The sequence below is a fragment of the Mustelus asterias genome, chromosome 16, assembly GCF_964213995.1.
Source record: "Mustelus asterias chromosome 16, sMusAst1.hap1.1, whole genome shotgun sequence".
Lineage (NCBI taxonomy): Eukaryota > Metazoa > Chordata > Chondrichthyes > Carcharhiniformes > Triakidae > Mustelus > Mustelus asterias.
In genome coordinates, this window is record NC_135816.1 from 25,005,943 (window position 1) to 25,026,022 (window position 20,080).

The following is a 20,080-nucleotide window of genomic DNA, read 5'->3' on the forward strand; positions in this document are numbered from 1 at the left end:
CATCTCTCTTGAACTTTGAAGTATCTGCCATTTGCACTTTTCTTAGATCACATATATTCCTATCTAAAATGGCTATAGCCATTTTTGTACAAGTGCCAAGTGAGCCCATCATACAAAGCTGACCACAAGAATGTAGGAAAAGCAATAATTAACTTCCCTGTATTAAGGGCTGAGGAGGAGTTGTGGAGCTTTGCTCTGAGCCAAGCATGTATTTGTAAATTGCAAGATGCAAGCAGCAACACTAAATGAAGAGTTCCATTTCCTTGAACTGGCATGCACAACCACAGCCCCTTCTTCCCCCCCACCACCTTCGAAAACGTACATTTTTAAACTCCAATGTTCCCTTTCTCAAGGCACTCTTTGTGTGATATGTTCTCCAGCACCTTGCCAAAATGGCCATTACTCAATTGAGATTTATTCATAAGTGTTGACTAACTATATGACCGCAGGATATATCCCAGCTCAATCTAATTTTATTCCCATCTAGAATTCACATGTGCAAACTTCCAACAAGGATCATTAGATTGCAATCTGGAACAAGAACCCTAGCTGCTTTTATTCCCGCTCAAATCGAATGTTGAGTCATACATAGAGCCTCTGATCACAGCACTTGCTATCTCAGTACAAAATAGGGATCAAACATGGGGCTTTCCTGGTGTGTATGACTTGGCTTTTCATCAAATAGAATCAGTGATCTATGGGATGGTCCAATAATTTAATTTGTGAGAATGAAAGATAATGGAAGACTTCTAAATGTACTTGCCCTGAGGTCATCTTTGAGCATCTGCAACACTGAGCTTCCCATTTCTTTAGTGCTCCCAGGCTACAAACCTTCAAGTTTTTTTGGGTATGGAAGCAGACACTCTTGGAGGGTAGTAAATTCAGTAGAAGACTTTTTTATTTTGCATGTTAACTAGTAGATATCTACTTGACTCTGGAGACTACTAATGTGTCAGAAAATCCTTGGCCATACTTGAATGATATTGAAAATACAATAACTGAGAAGGAATATACATAGAAACGTAGAAAATATATGCACGAGTAGGCCGTTTGGCCCTTCGAGCCTCCTCCGCAATTCATTTTGAGCATGGCTGATCATCAAGTTCAGTATCTTGATCCCACCTTCCCACACCACCCCCCCCCCACACCAATCCCTTGATCCCTTTAGCCCCAAGAGCAATATCTAATTTCTTCTTGAAATGACATAACCTAATATAAATTAAGTTATTGCAACTAAGAAAATGTAATGTTTAAAACTTACATAATATGAATGAGATAAATGTCATAAAGTTGATCACTAATATCACTGAGTAACTATCTGAAAATTATTTTAATTGTAGTGTTGACCATATAGTGTAAAATATTCATCTCTGGAATGATGAAAACTGGATTGTCTAGCTTTGATAGGGTAGTGCAAGGTAAGTCTTTCAGTGGATATGTAGGGACTGGAAAGAATCTTGTTTTTTTTTAAAAGATCCTAACACATGAGGTACCTTGAAATTTATGAACAACAGAACTTCCAGGAGTTCATTCTGTTTTTATTCTACAGCTATAAACCTGTCGTTGACTACATTGATGCGCAGTTTGAGAATTACCTTCAGGAGGAGCTGAAGATCAAGCGTTCACTTCATGATTTTCATGACACAAGAGTTCACGTCTGTCTGTACTTCATTGCTCCCACTGGTCATTGTCTCAAATCATTGGATTTAGTCACAATGAAAAAGCTGGACAGCAAGGTATCAACGATCAGTTATGCATAAGTAATGATTTTTTGTTATCACTTTGTAAGACGCACAGAAATCTGTGCGGCTTTTCTTCTAAATAGTGAAGATTACAAAATGTATATTGTAATAGATACTTTTATTTTACATGGTTATATGAATAATCTACGGCATTGCACATAGACATTATGCATAGTGCCTATCTTTATCATGTTTTTGTATTGCAAATGTTGCACAACATTTTATACAGTCCCTCTGGACACCGTACAATCAGGCAACTGTAGCTGTCTTTCCCCCTTGCAAGTCAGTGACATTGAATGTCCAGTGTTCATAATGGTATGATTGGCAAAGGAAACAAAGGCAGCATGCGCAAACGTGTTGTTACTCAGTGAGTGGTTAGGATCTGGAATGTGTTGACTGAGGATGTGGTGGAAGTAGATTCAATTGTGGTTTTCAAAAGGGAATTGGATAAGCATCTAAAGAAAAAAGCTTGCAGGACGATAGTGAAAGGGCAAGGGAGCAGGACTAACTGAATCACTTCCAAAGAGCCAGCGTGGACTTGATGGCCGAATGGCTCCCATCTCTGCTGTATCATTCTATGATGTTATGATTCTTCTATGGTAGTGAGCATCACAGATAAATACCATGTTTTTGTTTGGCTTTCTCCCCACCCAAGTACTCGACCATATTTCATGTAAAATAATCTCTTCATTCCAATACACTAATTCTCATGCCTTTGTTTATATTTCTGACATCTGTCAGGATCAGGGCAGGGAAGTTCACAAGCTGCTCCAGTTGAAGCAGACCCATATTTTTCCCTTTCTGCTTATGCCTTTTTTACTTTCCCTTTCTCCTGTAAAAGGTTTGTATTCACACAAACGTTGAATACTTTAAATTATTTCCGGTGCGGTGTTCATTTTGAAATTCCTTGCTTATTGGTTATCCTAAAATCTCATGAAATTGATCCATCTGAAGCAATAGGCAAAATGTGAACTTGGCATGAGTGGGAAGATGCTCATCGTCTCCAAGGTGAGAATTCAATTTCACTGCTGAGACACTCTGAATACCACACAATCAGGCAACTGTAGCTGTCCATTCACATTGCACCGTCCAGTGGTCCTAATGGTATGATTGGCAAAGGAACCAAAGTTGGCATATGCAAACTCTTTGGGCAGGATTTTCTGGCTGAGCTCGCCCCAAGATCGGAAAATCCTGCCTAAGGTCAATGGACCTTTGCATGGTCCGTGTCCCGCCCGTGGCACGTGGGAAGGGAAAATTCCACCCTCTGTTACTCAGTGAGTGATTAGGGTCTGGAATGTGTTGACTCAAAATGTGGTGGAGGTAGATTCAATTGTTACATTGGGTTTATGTGAACTGCTCCAAGATAAATTCTAATTGTTGTAAATTGTAATCCTGAAGTTCTAAGTTACTTTTAATCCTGTTGTGATGCCTTCATAACTGTGTCTTCAATGCAATGAATCTCTAGAAAATTCTAAAAGACACCTGGATCTATTTCACTTGAAATTGTGACCCTTCTGACGTGGTTTCTTTTTCCTTTCTTCCCCCACCTGAAAGAAACCGACTGATGACTGGCACACCCTGAGGCAATGTAAAGTTACACTGGCTTTATAAGACGCTTTCCAACTTAAATTTGCTCATTTTAATTTAAGCAATTGTTGCAATTTACAGGCATGTTACTTACTTGTGAATCAAAGAATGAAGGAACGAAATAAATCGATCTCTGGACAAGTTTCTAACTCTTTGGAAACATGCTAGTAATTGAATCTGTAGACAAGCATCCCTTTCTTCAAGGGGAAATGGTAAACTTAATACCTCCGTCACTGTGTCACACGGTGAAAGCAGAGACACATCTCTGGTGAGCTGGGAACACAAAGCTACCGTCTGATCAACAAGGAGCCAGTCATCTCACAATGTGTTTGTGTGTGTGGTGAAATCACATTTAACAATTTGCTTGTCAGATTGATATTTTTTGTGCTGAGGAGAAATCCCCTCCACCCCTCTCCCACCCTCAGTTTTTTATTTCTTTTAAATCACCAATAAACTGGGAGAGTCACAACATTGTTTATTACGCAGGCTTTGTGGGAATGAAAGGGCTTGATTTCTGAGCTGTTGTTTTCCCTCTTCATATTTTGTGTTTTGCATTGTAATTCACTTCTACAGCTGCCTCTCGTCCTGCTCTGAAGGGAAACCGTACAGACTCGAACTGTTTCTCCCTCCATGGATACTTGAGCTCTTCCAGCAATTTCTGTCTTTATCATGCCTCTCCTTTTGCTGTGGTTAGATTATTTGCAGCAAAAATGCCCCATCAAGCCATTCGGGCTCTGATTAACAATTTGCTGTTTATCAAAGTACGCTTGAATGCCGGGAATAGAGTGTGAAGTTAACCCGAGTGGTGGATAACCCCAGTCGATTTTCTTTCAATATCACAAGATTGAAAGCACTGTTCTATTCTGAAATATGCTGTAATAAAAGAGATTAATGTGTTATGTTTGGCAATGGCATTATTGAATGCTGCTACCACTATTTGTTTTCCTTGTTCAAGGGTTGTCTTATTAGGGGTGTTAGATGCTGTTAAAAGTAATTATTGCAAGTGTTACAATTATATTCTCTCCACATCTGGAGCTGCAAACAAATGTGGAAAACAATTGCATTTTAGCAACTGTTGAACAGATATATCTGGTTGAAGTCTCTGAAATCCAGCTGGGTTGGGGGGGATATTGCAAAAACTGGATCTCGAAATTCGTTCAGTTATGGGTTTTGCCGTGCTGAATGAAAGTTGTTGACCTTTCTCAACTAGATTTTTCTTTCACAATTTTAGGTAAACATTATTCCTATTGTAGCCAAAGCTGACACAATTTCTAAAAGTGAATTACACAAATTTAAGATAAAGATAATGAGTGAACTGGTCAGCAATGGTGTTCAGATCTACCAGTTTCCAACAGACGACGATGCTGTGGCAGAGATCAACTCGACAATGAATGTAAGTATCAGAACTTCTTGCAGGTGCACGTTGTAATTCCCAGGTTTCTGTTTCCTTCTGCCGGCTGTAAAATGGGAGTTACTGGGGCCTGATAATGGCTCAGCATGCTGAGGTGCCTTCTTTTCGCCTTTGGAGTTTTAAATAGTCTCTTCCTGTTGCCCCTAAAGGTCTTCTTTGAGCTAATCAATTTGAGCTAATCTAAGCATAGTTTCATTCGAGTGCAACACAGAATTTGATATTTTCCAGTGCTAATCTGCAGTGTTGTTCAGAGGTGCTACAATGACAGTTCATGGAGTGGAAATATCACACCTATACAATAGAAACCACTCTTTAGAAATCTGGAGAAGCTGTTTCTACCTACACCCAGAGTTGCAGAATGGTGCACAGCTATATCCTTAAATAGCTCTGTAACATAGTTGCAGCACCATATAGGTTTCTCCATCACAGTTAGCACCTTGTCCTGTATTGATCATGTCTGAAGTGCTCCCTGATGTTTTACTACTATTGTAGTCAACCACATCACCAAGCCCAACGTAAATTATTTAAAGTGAATGATCTGTTCTGATGCAATACCAATAGAACACAGAGCATAATTTAAGAGATGTCCTTTTTTTTTTCCCCTTCTCTCGCCGCCGCAGGCTCATCTTCCATTTGCAGTTGTTGGCAGTATGGAAGAGGTGAAGGTGGGAAATAAACTGGTGAAGGCTCGACAGTACCCATGGGGTGTTGTTCAGGGTAGGTGAAGGTTTTATCAAATTGCTATAAAGACCTGTTTCATAAGATGTAGATGATAGAGATGGGTTTCCTCAATCAGAGGTAGCAAATTACACTTGTAAGGGGACTAGTGTGCTGTTGCAGTTGCTACGGTCTGAGTTAGTCGCCTGTATATTTATGTGATGCAACCTTATTATTCGATATTTGAAGGGAAGGTTGCCCGTGTTACTTTTTCTGTTATGTAATCTTGTCATAAAAGGCCAAAGAAAAATTTTAAAAGTGATACGTTTCTCAATAATTATTTAACAATAAAGGAGTTTTGTATTTGGATTATATTTAATGATGAATTGAATGAAAGTGCTTCACTAGTTTAGTTGGAGGCATTCTTCCCTTATAAGGAGGATTGCACGCTTTACGTCATTCTATCCACTGAGCGTTTAATATGCATATGTACGACGTTTCATTTCTTAACATTGACTTCCTTGACAAGTGCAAAAAAAAAAGCACCACTAATTAAAACAGCTGCTCATACATCAGTTACTTGTTCTTTTGACAGTTGAAAATGAAAGTCATTGTGACTTTGTAAAGCTGCGGGAAATGCTGATTCGTGTTAATATGGAAGACCTCCGAGAACAGACGCACACCCGACACTATGAGTTGTATCGGCGATGCAAGCTGGAGGAGATGGGATTCAAAGACACAGACCCCGATAGCAAACCATTCAGGTTGGAAAATTCGGATAAATATTGGTGAAAAAAAATCATTAATGCAGCCTCGTTCAGGCATTTAGGGTATTGGTTTGCATTTGGGAAAATGCATATTTATTAGATGGAGATCAACAGGAATTCTGTATAACTTCAGAGTAGTTCTTGTCATGACAAATGAACAGGAAATTCATACAAAATAGAATAATACTGATTGTTGCCGCTTCAATGTAAAACACAGTTAATTTCCATTCTCAAAATCTAGATGGATTATAGACAGACTGCTTTCTGTTTACCTCTAGTCAAATCACTGGTTCTTTGGCAGAGTGTCAACCTATCCAAATTCTTGTGAGGGAATATAATCCAAAGTCACTTTACTTTTATCCTGGAACAGAAAAGGGATTTCATTACATGATCCACTTGCTGAAGCAATTTGAATTGTTGCAATTACTGGGTCATGTTTATAACCTTATCCATTGCCTCACATTCCTTTCATCCTAATATGAAAATAAAATGTTTCTGTCTGAAACCAAAAGCAGCAAGAAACTCTAAATACATAAAATAGTTCTTTGTTCAATTTTAAATCCTGTTGGAAGAATTCAATCTTTCTTAATGCTGCAGGCTAATGTAACCCTTGAAATGATAACTCTTGCATGATATCAAGTTTATATTGCGTTAATCTTATGGCATTCTGTTTACTTAGTGGAGTAAAACTATTCTGATTCTTTCAAGACACTGGTAGGATTGTTCTGTTTGCTACTGTACAAACTGCATTCTTCTAGAGAGGCATGGCAGTGCTGCAATGTGGTGGGAGTGAGTGAAGACCAGTGACCAATAATGTTAATGCTTTCCACAACAATGAGTAATGGTGGTCTCAAATTCCAGACCAATATCAACCAGACCATAGAACATGGTGGACTTAGCTTTGGAACCTGTCATGGAAAAAAATTGCATGTTAAATTTTCATAATTTGTTTGCAACGTAAGCCTCAATTTTAACAAAAAATACTGAGATTGTTGTCTTTTTGACTCTTAACTGAAGTCGAGAAGTTGCAAACATGGCGGTGCTGTGGAACCATTGTAATAAGTCTTCGGAGGCAGAAGTCCCTTCACCAAAATCCCTTTATTTATAATTCCAACAGCAATACACAGAGTGCTATCAGTCAGCAGTCAACCTTCGGGAGTGCCAGTGGAACTGACACTCCCGGTTAGATACAAGGAAAAGACTCCCTAATTGGCCCATCAGTTGACTCGTTAATCAGGGAGTTCATATTCCAATGGGCCAATCTCAATGGCCTGATTAAAGTCATTACAATCGTACTGATAGATTAGTAGATGTCTGCAATCTCAGCCATACTATGGGTGTTTCCCTATATGGAAGGAAGGAGCTCCAACATGACCGACTTTTTAAAGTAAAGTTTACTTATTAGTCACAAGTAAGGCTTACATTAATGCAATGAAGTTACTGTGAAAATCCCCGAGTCGCCACACTTCAGCGCTTGTTCGGGTCATTGCACCCTACCAGCACATCTTTCAGAATGTGGGAGGAAACCGGAGCGAGCCAGAGGAAACCCATGCAGACACTGGGAGAATGTGCAAACTCCACACAGACAGTGACCCAAGCCAGGAATCGACCCAGGCTGGGTCCCTGGTGCTGTGAGATAGCAGTGCTAACCACTGTGCCACTGTCTTGTGCAGCTCCCAGCAGCTACTTTGATATGGACACCGGTCAGCTGGCTACTTTTTGAGCGGAGATGCCAGCGTTGGACTGGGGTAAACACAGTAAGAAGTTTAACAACACCAGGTTAAAGTCCAACAGGTTTATTTGGTAGCAAAAGCCACACAAGCTTTCGGAGCTCTAAGCCCCTTCTTCAGGTGAAGAATGGATGGTGAATTGAACCTTTAATGCCACCTGAAGAAGGGGCTTAGAGCTCCGAAAGCTTGTGTGGCTTTTGCTACCAAATAAACCTGTTGGACTTTAACCTGGTGTTGTTAAACTTCTTACTGTACTTTTTGAGCTGCAGTTTTGTATGTGGGCTGGGAAGGTGGACAAACTAACTTTATTTGGTCTTCACTTTTATAAAAATGTGGAAAACCAAAAAGTAGTTGTTACTGAAGAACTTAATGAAGGCCTGACCCTCCTGTCTTGCCTTAGGGTATGTGCATTAAATATTATGATTGCTAGATTTCACCAAGCTGGATCATGTAACTTTTTTTTTGTCACTTGTCATTTTCTTAGCCACCGAAAAGGTAGTGGCCAAGAAATTTATTTGTCCCCAAGATGAGGCAGAACCTGCTTAAGGGCACAAAGGATTAACATATGATCCTTTCTGTTATGGGATCATTATTCCAATCCAATCCAGGAATAGGGGATCTGAAATCTCCTTTTCTTATGGCTATACAGTTTTGCTATATCTGGTGGGGGTGAGACACTTTATAGACCTACTGAAGTTCTGTAACTTAGTGCAAATTAGAAATTTCTTCACAAGAACAGAGGATTAGTTAAAGGAAATATGAATTGAATTAGATGGTGTTCTTTTGAGATGCACTACTGGGGTAATGTAATGAGAGCATTGCACTGCCTGTGCCCAAGTTTTACCTGGTTTGCATGTGCTTGGTGCAGACTCAATGCCAGAAGTGAAAAGCATTTCATTCCCTATCGTGGCAATGCCTCAGAATGACGCGCACGCAATTCAGCAGAGGAAAACAAAAATCTGAATTAACAGCTGGTAAACTAACCTGTTTGATGTCTGTAATTTTAAATGTATTGTTTTGGGTTCAGCCTGCAGGAGACCTATGAAGCTAAGAGGAATGAATTCATGAGTGAGCTGCAAAAGAAGGAGGAGGAGATGAGACAAATGTTTGTCATGAGAGTTAAAGAGACTGAAACAGATCTGAAAGAGAAAGAGAAGGAGGTAAGCCTTACTTCCTGAAATGTGGAAAGTAGTTAGATTCTGTAAACTTTATATTTATTCATTTCCTGTTGATAATCTAGACTGTACATAACAGTAAGAAAATAAAGCCGTCAGGCTTTGCATTAATACTCAGGTTTGCTACTTGTATTGGAATCTCTGGTCTGAATCTTGTGGCATTAAAGGTTCAATTCACCATACAATTTGACATGAAACAAAAAAACACAGCAGTGGTTATGAACTTAGTGCACTGATTTAAAAACTAAGTTATACTTCATTAGCAAGGTGACACTCTTTAAGGTGGCCTTGATAGTGATATCACAGCATAAGAAAAGACGTTTTCTTCAGTTCATTGATGTCTAAGGATTCTTGTCTGTGGGGACTTCAAGAGCGCACCCTAAAGAGTAGCAGAAAATCTGGACAGCAACGTGACTTCCATGTTCAACAGCGCTTGTGCAGGCATCATAAGCTGCCATCAGTTTCACCAGTGCAATAGCAGACGTTGATAGTTTGTTGTGATTACCTGTGCAAATCTAGTCCAATATGTCGAAAATAGCATCTAGAGTTTAAAGTTTAGACAGTTCTTGCACCATGCATATATGGAAAGAACATAATAGAAAGAAATTTCACCTCGTGTTACTTGAAATATTGGATAATATAGCCCATGATAAATGAAGGATAACAGCTGATCTCATGATAGCTTTTGCGTTTCCCATAAAGAAATAAATGATTTCTGCTGGATATTGAATTTTTGCTTGCATTACTCTTCTGGCTATGTTACAGCTTCACGATCAGTTTGATCTACTGAAGAAAACGCACCAGGAAGAGAAGAAAAAGTTAGAGGAGAAGCGAAGAGAACTGGAAGAAGAAATGAATGCATTTAACCGTAGGAGAATGGCGGCGCAGACTCTGCAGGGTCAACCCTTCCAGGCTACAGGACAACAGCCGGTCAAGAAAGACAAAGATAGAAAAAAGTAAGCTGGTTTAACTAGCTATCTGCATTAGTGGCTAAAGTGCATACAATGGAAATTGTCTTCAGAGTATTTACTGAATGAAACTGTGGTCACTGATTATTGAGACTTGCTCCTCCTTGTACCACACAAGTTATAACTAATCCTACCCTGTTGTGTCTGTATTGAACATTACGCTGACAAATGTGCTCTCATGTGTCAGTCACTAACAGGCATATTTTCTGGGGTTTTTTTTAGTCTGAATAAGCTAAAGGCCCCATACCTCAGTCAGTCCTGAACCTTTGCAGTTTCCTATACCAGGTCATCTTTACAAGGCAGAAGCAGTTGGGACACCTGCTTCTGTTGTATAAACCTGAAGTTCTCAATTCCTCTATGGAGATATGTAAGCACAAATGTGCAGGTGGCTTGGAAGTGACTAAGCACAAAATTGTGCATGGTCTTCCAAGTAATGGACTGCACAGAGATATAAATAGATTATGTAACAAGTTATTTCAGGCAATTTGACTAAGTTACTGTCTGTTTGAACATTTAAAGAAATGTTCCTCTGATGCACTCGAACAAGAACTGCGTGTGTGCGTGCTCAGGGACTAATTAAACTCTGCATCAATGTCTTAATGCCGATTGAATTATCTACTGGTGCTATAGCATTAGAAATAAGTGGGAAGGCAGTGCACATCCAAGATTTAATGATCCAAACAAGATTAACCACATTTGTCTGAAATTGTTACAGTGCTATTGATTTTTCCAGTTGGTTTAAGCAACTGACACCCAGCGTTCGTTTATATCTAAATATATCCTGGTTTCTTTATTTGACTGTAATTTCTATGCAAGTCAATAATGGAAGAAGCACTGCTTGAACTTGATTATTCAAGAAGAACCATTCTCCCAAAGTGAGGATGTGTTAATGGGTTTGGATTGCCTTGTAGACACTGAGTTTGCGTAGACTTAAAAATTAAATGAACATTCGCTTTTGAGTGAGAATCGATTACAGAGCGCAAGTAACCCGTATCTACCTTTAGCATAGGATCATAGCATACTGATGACATTATTTGTTCTATGCCTAGGTGTCTTAGACAGTGGATTTTTAATGTGAGTGTCTGTTGGAAGAAAGGGAAGCACTTGCCTTGAAGGCAGAGCAATTTGGGCTCAATACTATTGTAGAACTTTTAGTAACTGACTTTTGCAGTGTGCTCAGGGATTTGAGAATCATCCAGGTAGTAAAAGTACAACTGGTGAAGAGAGTGATTGAAGAAAGAACAGAATCCGTTACATATAGTAGGACGACTCTGGAGTTTTGAAAAAAATTGAGCTACACCACTCCCTCTGCTCGAACAGTTCTACCTATGGAGAGGGTGAGAAAAAAAGCTCATAAATGGGCGATTACTAGGCAGCGAGGTATCGTCATGTGCTCTCAAATTAAAGGATGAGAAAAGAGGGGAGTTTTTTTTCTCCTTTTGGACTCCACTCAATTGCTTTAGATGCCACAGAAAGAGAATTTTTGTTTTGTATTTATGTAGCAAATTAATATTTTCCTGCTCTGATCCAGCATCTGAAGTTTAGTGGTTCTCACCATGACTCTGTTAAACTTCCTTTGGTACATTTTTGTGCATCAGTATTTCCTTAAGAGAAATATTTTTTTTGCTCAAATTCAATCAAACTATTTATGTACTAAAGTGAGCTTTTGCTTAAGATTGGCTTTAGTCAATGCCACGTCTACAAACCGAATGTTGATTTTTCGATAATAAAAACAGAAAATGCTAGAAATGCTCATCAGGTTGGCTCCGAGAAAAGGCTATTGACCTGAAACGCTGGGACGCTGGGCGGATTTTTTGAGGCCAATGGGATTCTTGCCCACTGGTCGGAGAACTGGCATGGAACCACTTGTTGGTCCCATGGGGGCAGCTCAGTAGAATCAAGTGCCCTTCAGAGCACTCAAGTGACCACCAATGGGCCTTCCACATGATTGCCGAGCTGGGTGGCAATTTGAGGTTCCCAGTGCTGGAAGTCCCACCTGCTGTTAGCAGCCTGCCAATCAGAGACCGGTAGAAACTCATCGCCATTAGCACCAGCAGGAGAGGAGGCAGCTAGTGGCAATCCTTGTATGAGAGGCCCAGGAATGTCATTGGATCTCAGACCACAGTTGAGTGAGATTTAAGTTTATTAGTGTCATAAGTAGGCTTACATTAACACTGCAATGAAGTTACTCTGAAAATCCCCCTAGTCTCCGCACTCTGGCACCTGTTCGGGTACACTGAGGGAGAATTTAGCATGGCCAATGCTAACCTAACCAGCACGTCTTTTGGACTATGGAAGGAAACCGGAGTACCCAGAGGAAACCCATGCACACACGGGGAGACTCTGCATAGGCAGTGACCCAAGCTGGGAATCAAACCCGGTTCCCCAGGCACTGTGAGGCAGTAGTGCCAACCACTGTGAAATGGGGGTTCGCTGGGAGGGTGAGGTGTTGGGAAGTCAGAAGCAAGGGCAGGGGAATGGTTTTAACCTGCCCTTCCCCTTTCCGATGTCAGCTCCCTCAATTTGGGCACAGATTTACTGGATGGGAAAGACATGCAGCAACAGCTCACATCAAATCACTGTAAATTGCAGTGGCCTCGGTTGATATTATGTGTCAGTTGCTCATTATTAAGCCTATTTGACATCCCGCAGCTAGCAACCGGGATTCCCACCAGTCAGTCCCAGTTAGTGGGAGGTTTCCCACCAACAGGGAATTGATGCGAAGCCCTTCCCACAGTTAGGTGTGCCAGGTTGTCATGGTTCTCTGGGCTGCAATAGATCCAGCCCTCATAACTCTGTCTCTCTCTCCAAAAATGCTACCTAACCTGCTGAATATTTCCAGCATTTTCTGTTTTACTTCAGACTTCCAGCATCATCAGTATTTTGCTTTTGTGCTGGTTTTTTTAGAACTCCAACTCAAAGAGAAGGATCACTCTTCATATTAAATTGTAGAGTCCATTCCATGTGTTTCTCATCATGTATGGGATTGGTAGTTCCATAATCAACTTAAACCAGATGGTAGCACTTGCTTTGGAGTCAGATGGTTGTGGTTCCGTGGTCTACTTCTTCTTTCTGCCTCCTTTCCTCTCTTTCAATTTCTCTCCATCTTATAAAGAACAAAGAACAAAGAACAGTACAGCACAGGAAACAGGCCCTTCGGCCCTCCAAGCCTGTGCCGCTCCTTGGTCCAACTAGACCAATCATTTGTATCCCTCCATTCCCAGGCTGCTCATGTGACTATCCAGGTAAGTCTTAAACGATGTCAGCGTGCCTGCCTCCACCACCCTACTTGGCAGCGCATTCCAGGCCCCCACCACCCTCTGTGTAAAAAACATCCCTCTGATGTCTGAGTTATACTTCGCCCCTCTCAGCTTGAGCCCGTGACCCCTCGTGATCGTCACCTCCGACCTGGGAAAAAGCTTCCCACTGTTCACCCTATCTATACCCTTCATAATCTTGTATACCTCTATTAGATCTCCCCTCATTCTCCGTCTTTCCAAGGAGAACAACCCCAGTCTACCCAATCTCCTCTCTCGTCTCCCCTCTACCCCTCTCTATCTCACCACCTCTCTCTCTCTCTCTTTCTGCCTCCTTCCTCTCTCTATCTCACCTCCCCCACTATCTTGCCTTTCACACTGTTGCCTTTCCTTCCTTCCCCCACCCCACCTCCTTTCTCCCTTGAGTGAGGAAATGCAAGGAATTCATGTTCTGCTCACCTTAACAACAACTCGCATTAAAAGCGTTACGTAGATATGATAAGAACTCCCAAAGCACTTCACAGGAGTATAATAAAGTAAAATTAGTCACCAAGACCCATTAAAGCAGGTAGCAAAAAGCTTGCTCAAAGAAATAGGTTTGAAAAGGTGTCTTAAAGGAAGAGCAAGACGGAAAGTAGAGAGAATTCTAAAGATTTGGGTCTAAGCAGCTGAAGACACAGCCACCAAAGGTGGAGCCATTGAAGTCAGGGATGCTCAAGAGGCCAGAATTGGATCAATGGACATATCCCAGAGCATTGTAGAGCTGTTGAGATGAGGACATAGAGGGATTTGAAAAACAAGATGAGATTTTTAAAATCAAGGTCATCGAGGGGTGGGTAGGTGAACAGGACTTGGTACGAGTAAGGACACCTGCAGCAGAGATTTGGATGGCTTTGAGTTTATGGTGGATAGAATGTGGGAGGCCAGCCAGGATTACGTTGGAATAATCAAGTTTGGAGGTAACAAGCTGCAGATAGGTTGAGGCAGATGTCACTCCGACCTCAATTGGTAGTTTTTGTGAAAATGTTAAATGTGGTTGGAAACACATCTTGGGGTCAAGTATGACACCAAGGCTGCAAACAGTTTGGTTTAGTCTCAGACAGTTGCTGGGAAGAGGGAAGGCGTCTGTGGCTGGAGAGTAAAGTTGGTAGTGGGAACCAAAGACAATGGTTTGAGTATTTTAAATATTGAGACAATTCCCGCTGAACATCTGATGAGCACCTCCTCCATTTGTGCTCTCCACACCTCTTCTGTAATCAGTGCCGAGTACTTGAAATATCATCATATAGTAGCATGCAACAACACATCTATTATTTGCTTCATTCTTTATGATTTCTAATTTTTGTTTTGTTTCTCTTTCAGTTAAAGCTTCATGCACATTTAAACCTGTCAGTATGGGATTATTTCTTGTGACCTTAATAATACATAGTTACAATGCAAAAAAAAAAGTCTCTTTCCTCCTAACTTCCCCAGTCCTGCTCCACCACAAATGGACAACAAACATTCCAAGTCAAAGCTCGAGCAGAAAGAGCCAACACCAAGACCTGTGAAACCCTGTTTGGATGATCATTATACGAAATTTGTTTTTTTCCACATGTTTCATTGCTGTTGTAAATTCTAATGTCATTGCTATTCAGTCTGACACATTTGCCGGAATTTTACCGCCTCGCCCGCCTGAGGCCAACGGAGAATGCTGTTCTGCGAGCCTCGCCCACCCCGATTCTGCAGCGGGCGAGTTGGTAAAATTTCAGCAATTGTAGCCAATATGTTGAAATCTTCAGATGAATTGTTCAATTTTATTTTCCAAAGAGCCCTTTTTAAAGGAACATTGACATAGAATATATATATAAAAAATATTTTTATATGACTCTAGTTTAAAAAAAGACAAGGACACCAATGTCATATGACATAATTTATAAAATGTGTGCGCAGTAGCCACAGAACTGTTTTTCTCAGCTTTAAGATTTTAACCTTGCACCAAAGAATATATGCAAGTTGAAAATCAAGCCAAGTTTCATTCATGATGTTTTATAGGTTTGATTTTCTTAAAAATGAAGGATGTTCTTGAACCTTAAAGTCAGCTCTTGGGGAAAGTTAAAATGTGCAACTTTGTGCCAAAGTATTCAGTCCTGATTCTTAACTTGAGTGAAAAAATAATTCTAGCTTTATATTCTGAAATGGGATCTTTTTTTAAAAAAAAGAAGTGGACAAATCTTGCATTTCCTCACCAGTTTGTTGGATGCTCAATTTATCATGTCTGGTGTTTTGGACTTGCACTGAAGCTATTAAGATGTGGAGAATCGTCCGTTTGTAGGTGATGGGGCATGGGGAGGGGCGGGGGGATGGATGTGAGGAGAAAGGACAATACCACTTTAAATCCACAGGAAACGCCTGGCTGCGTTTAATATTAATTAATCTTTTGATGTTTAATAGCTTTGTTTCTGCAGGGTTATGTGTTGACCATGTGGAAGAGGTACTAGTCGTATGTCACTTTGACCTTTCACTCCCTAGAGCAAACTCTTATATTTTGCACTCAATATAAGGATGGGTTAAATGGGCACATCAATATAGCAAAGAGTACTTATGTTTTATATTTGAAACAGTGAAAAAAATTATATTATAAACCTTGCTTTTAGACACACTTCTTTTGAACCCCTCTATGTTTTATCAGCCAAACTGTGGAATGTGGGTGATGGATAGGTGGTGGATAGAATTCACCTTACATAGTTTCTTTTTTGTGTGTCATTATATTTTTTAGTAAATTGGATTGATCAGCGTAGCAGTAACTGATGTTCTGCAAGAGTATCACACTCTCTTTCTCTGGCCTGGATCGCTCTTTGTGTTTTTTTTTCTCCTGATTCATTTTTGAAATAGGAGATTTGGCAAGTCTCTACCAAAGCCGCATTTAAAAGGGATTGTTTAGGAAGCAAGAAGTGTTTACGTGAGGAATGATGTGACTTACTGACCAACATTGAGGTGTTCCCTGTAAGAAAGATGGTCACTTGTAGCATCATCAAATTTTGTAGGTTGGCTAAATTTTTGCACAAAGGGATTGCAGTTTTAGGTTACATCAAAATTTGGGTTATTTTTCCTGTGATAAATGGAATTTCTTTAAGTTAAAAATATTATGAAGGATTGTTTGAATTAACTTTTAAAGCAGGCGCAAGGATAGATTTCTTTCAGAATTTTGGAATCGGTCTTAAAATGTCCTTGCTCTGAAGTTGCTCCAGATTGTACAGTGAAAATGTCAAGGCTGAAAGGATTGATTTGTGGTATTCAACAAATTGAGAAAAAAATCTTTTTATTAAACAGGAGTTTTATTTTGATGCTTGACTCATCCTCAGAAATTTCTAATGACTTATTTTTTAAAATGGAGTGCAAATTAGCATTAAGTTCTTGTCTAGTATGTCAGTTAATATGCTTCTACAGGAAATAATGCACCCTCTTTATTGCATATACTTCATAGAATCATAGAAACCCTACAGTGCAGAAAGAGGCCACCTGGCCCATCGAGTCTGCACCGATCACTATCCCACCCAGGCCCTACCCCCATATCCCTCCACATTTACCCGCTAATCCCTCTAACCTACACATCTCAGGACACTAAGGGGCAATTTTTAGCATGGCCAATCAACCTAACCCGCACATCTTTGGACTGTGGGAGGAAACCGGAGCACCCGGAGGAAACCCACGCAGACACGAGGAGAATATGCAAACTCCACACAGACAGTGACCCAAGCCGGGAATCGAACCCAGGTCGCTGGAGCTGTGAAGCAGCAGTGCTAACCACTGTGCTATCCGGTACATACAAGCATACTTGTATGCTTGACCACATCAACAGTAGCGTGTTCCCACACTGATCAAGCATTCTCATTTCTCCAACCATTATCTGTAACTGCAATGGGTTTGCATTAGTTAATAAAATGGAGGGTGGGGGGGGGGCGGGGGGGAAGTTTACAGACCTGAATCCCATCTTTTCTCAGTTCCTTGCATTTCCAGGAACTGAATCATAGAATTCCTACAGCGCAGAATGGCCCACTGAGCCTGCACCGACAACAATCCCACCCAGGCCCAATCCCCGTAACCCCACCTATGTACCTTTGCTATTCCCTGGGGCAATGTAGCATGGCCAATCATTCTACCTAACCCACACATCTTTGGATGTACAAAGACTACAAAAAGACTTCACAGTTGTGTATATAAATTTCTACTTGAGGGAAGTATTCAGCTCACCAGCACTTGTATGCCTTACATTCATGTATGAATAAACTCCAAAGATGGCGAACACTTTAGGATAAATCATGCCCAATGTTTACTACCCATAGCCTGTAGCACTGAGAGACACGGTTAATCATTTAGAAATATGTATATTATATCACAATTAGTGGACTTAGGATTTTGTGTAGAAGGAGTTCTATAATGGGTAATAACATCACCGAGCTTTAAAGTAGAGCATTGGGCAAGTTTGCAAATCCAATATTTTATCCCAGTAGATCACATCAAAACTGAATTGACAACTGTTCTGGTTTGAATGTGAATAGAAGTGTCTACTTTAACTGGATAATAGCAGCAGGATTTTGCTGTATGTCTTTCCATTTCAGTTTGAGTTTGCAATGTTGAAAAGGCTTTGGGTTGCATACTATTTTACTGTGATGCTAGTCGGATCATTTAATTTCTTCAATGCAAGAGCCACAATAATGAGGTACGTCATTTAAAGTAAAACCATTCTCTTGTACACCCAAAGCTGTCAGATCCTTTTTATTAATGGCCTATTCTTTCATGATTTCTGTTAAATCATTGGTATCATTCAGAAGGAACACGGGTTGCTGAATAATCTCTTGATTTTTCTTCATTGCTCCTAAACTACTTGGAGATTAGTGGCGCTAAGATATTTACATTAGTTAAAAAAATGAAAAGTCAGAGTGGGCTCAAACTCCACCTTCTGGTAAAAGAAGGAAGAGTTCTGATTCACATTTGCAGTTCACCTTGTGCTAATCTCGAGAAATGCTGTTGGAGGAGGTAGAGAGTGGAGACCAGGTACATACAGAGAATGAGGGAAAAAGTCAGCAAGCAAGTCACCCAAAGCAACTAATTCAGCTCATGGTGGCTACTTGTAGAGCAGTAATAGCAGAGGTCTGGGGAGGTCAGAGGTCTGGGTGTGCCTTGTTTGTTTACGTGACCTTTTGGACCATGAATGTGAAAGTGGTGACATCTAGTGGCTGTGCACATATGCACTAATTCAGGCTGTGGAATGGATTTCCAACGAGATGGAAGTGTTAGCATGGTTGGAGATGCTGGGATCTCTAGATGAAATTAGAGTTAAACTCAACTTGAGGTGACCTCTTCTCCTATGGTCAACTAGCTGTTCTAACTCACGGTTGACGGATAGGCTCTTGCTTTGAGATATAAAGATTGCTGGCTTTAATCCCTCTTGAATTCTACCTCAGTCTGATTTAATGCTTCCTGCAGAATTAGAGAAAATCAGACTGGAGCAGGGAGGAAGGGACATGATAAACCGGTGCTATCTAGCTAGTGATATTTTAAATCTGTCAGCCATTGTGCAACTTGCACTGATCTGCTCTCGTTTTGAAGTTGAACCAAATATTTTACACCTTCAGTTTTGTTTCGGTTTTAGATCAGGATATTTCACTTCCACGTCCCGTCTGGGTTTATTGAGTTTTGGGAGTCCAAATGATCTTCAGTTTGAAATTCTTGGTAAAAAGGCTATCGTAGCTTTAATATCTGTTATATACAAATGTACACTGTGTATTGTCTCTGCTGAAGGTGGAGAGGTATTTTTAATGGATCAGGTTCATTTTAAGATGTCATTTCTCATTGTGTCATTGGACCAAGCTATTCTAAAACATATTGTAAAGAATTCTTTTTTGCATTCTTTCTCATCAAGGGTGCTTGCTTGAAATCCACAAAATATTTATAAAATTATATATGATTTTTTTTATTAAGTAGATGTTAAAGTTGAGCAATGAATTGTTCTGAAACATTTTGCATACAATAGAATTGCTAATATTATCACTTGAAATTGTATCACTCCATAGTATTCCAGTTCATTGTAATTTTTTTCATTTTTTTTTGTTTGGCGTGCTTTTGTAATTCTTTGGTTACTTTAAGCTACTGTAATTTTGTGTACCTGTTCATTTGCTCAGGTCATGTGCTTTTGTGGAACTTTTATACATTGTTTGTACTTGAACAACCCTTTTTATTGTTCATTGTGTGACAGTATTGCACTGACATCTACCATTGACTATTGTCTTTTAATTATATTCTAGCATTTCAATTAGTTATTCATTTTACTCCAGTGTATTGTGCCCATCTTTAATTTTATGACTCGGTTAAAAACTGGTCATACACCAAAATCAAACTGGTTATTTCTATGTCAGATTAGTATATGTTGTCCTTTAAATGTGCTGGTTTTTATTTTCATTATTTGCTTCATACTGACTGTTTATCATTAAATGTTAATAAATCATTTTGTTTTTGAGATTTATTTTGCTTGTCTCCATCTCGTGTTTGGTGACCACCCTCCAGAGTTTAAAATGGAGGAGAGGGAAACTGCTTCAAGAGGGAATGAAACACAGACAGACATCTTCAGTAATCATGGTGGAGACAGCTCCGAGGAGATCATTGCCCGCTATTGTGATCTTTACTATGAGTAAAGGACTATTTACTCATTGTACTTTACAGATTCTGTGTGCCTGCATCGTACTTTCTTACCCACCCACTGTAAAAGTAAATATGAAAATTGTGTGTAGGATATGAACTTCTTGT

At 40.0% G+C, this 20,080-nt stretch overlaps 1 protein-coding gene across 4 annotated transcripts in view; it reads left to right on the plus strand.

Moving 5' to 3' along the window:
• The window catches only part of septin8a (septin 8a), a 61,592-nt gene extending 41,799 nt beyond the window's left edge, over window positions 1–19,793 (plus strand). For all 4 annotated transcript variants that reach the window (XM_078230780.1, XM_078230779.1, XM_078230781.1 and 1 more), the window contains 7 exons: window positions 1,550–1,736; window positions 4,561–4,722; window positions 5,361–5,457; window positions 5,993–6,161; window positions 8,922–9,054; window positions 9,835–10,025; window positions 14,657–19,793. In XM_078230780.1, the coding sequence (XP_078086906.1) occupies window positions 1,550–1,736; window positions 4,561–4,722; window positions 5,361–5,457; window positions 5,993–6,161; window positions 8,922–9,054; window positions 9,835–10,025; window positions 14,657–14,660 (943 nt within the window). In that variant the 3' untranslated portion in view covers window positions 14,661–19,793. The remainder of the gene's footprint in view (window positions 1–1,549; window positions 1,737–4,560; window positions 4,723–5,360; window positions 5,458–5,992; window positions 6,162–8,921; window positions 9,055–9,834; window positions 10,026–14,656) is intronic.
• Window positions 19,794–20,080: the final 287 nt, after the last annotated feature.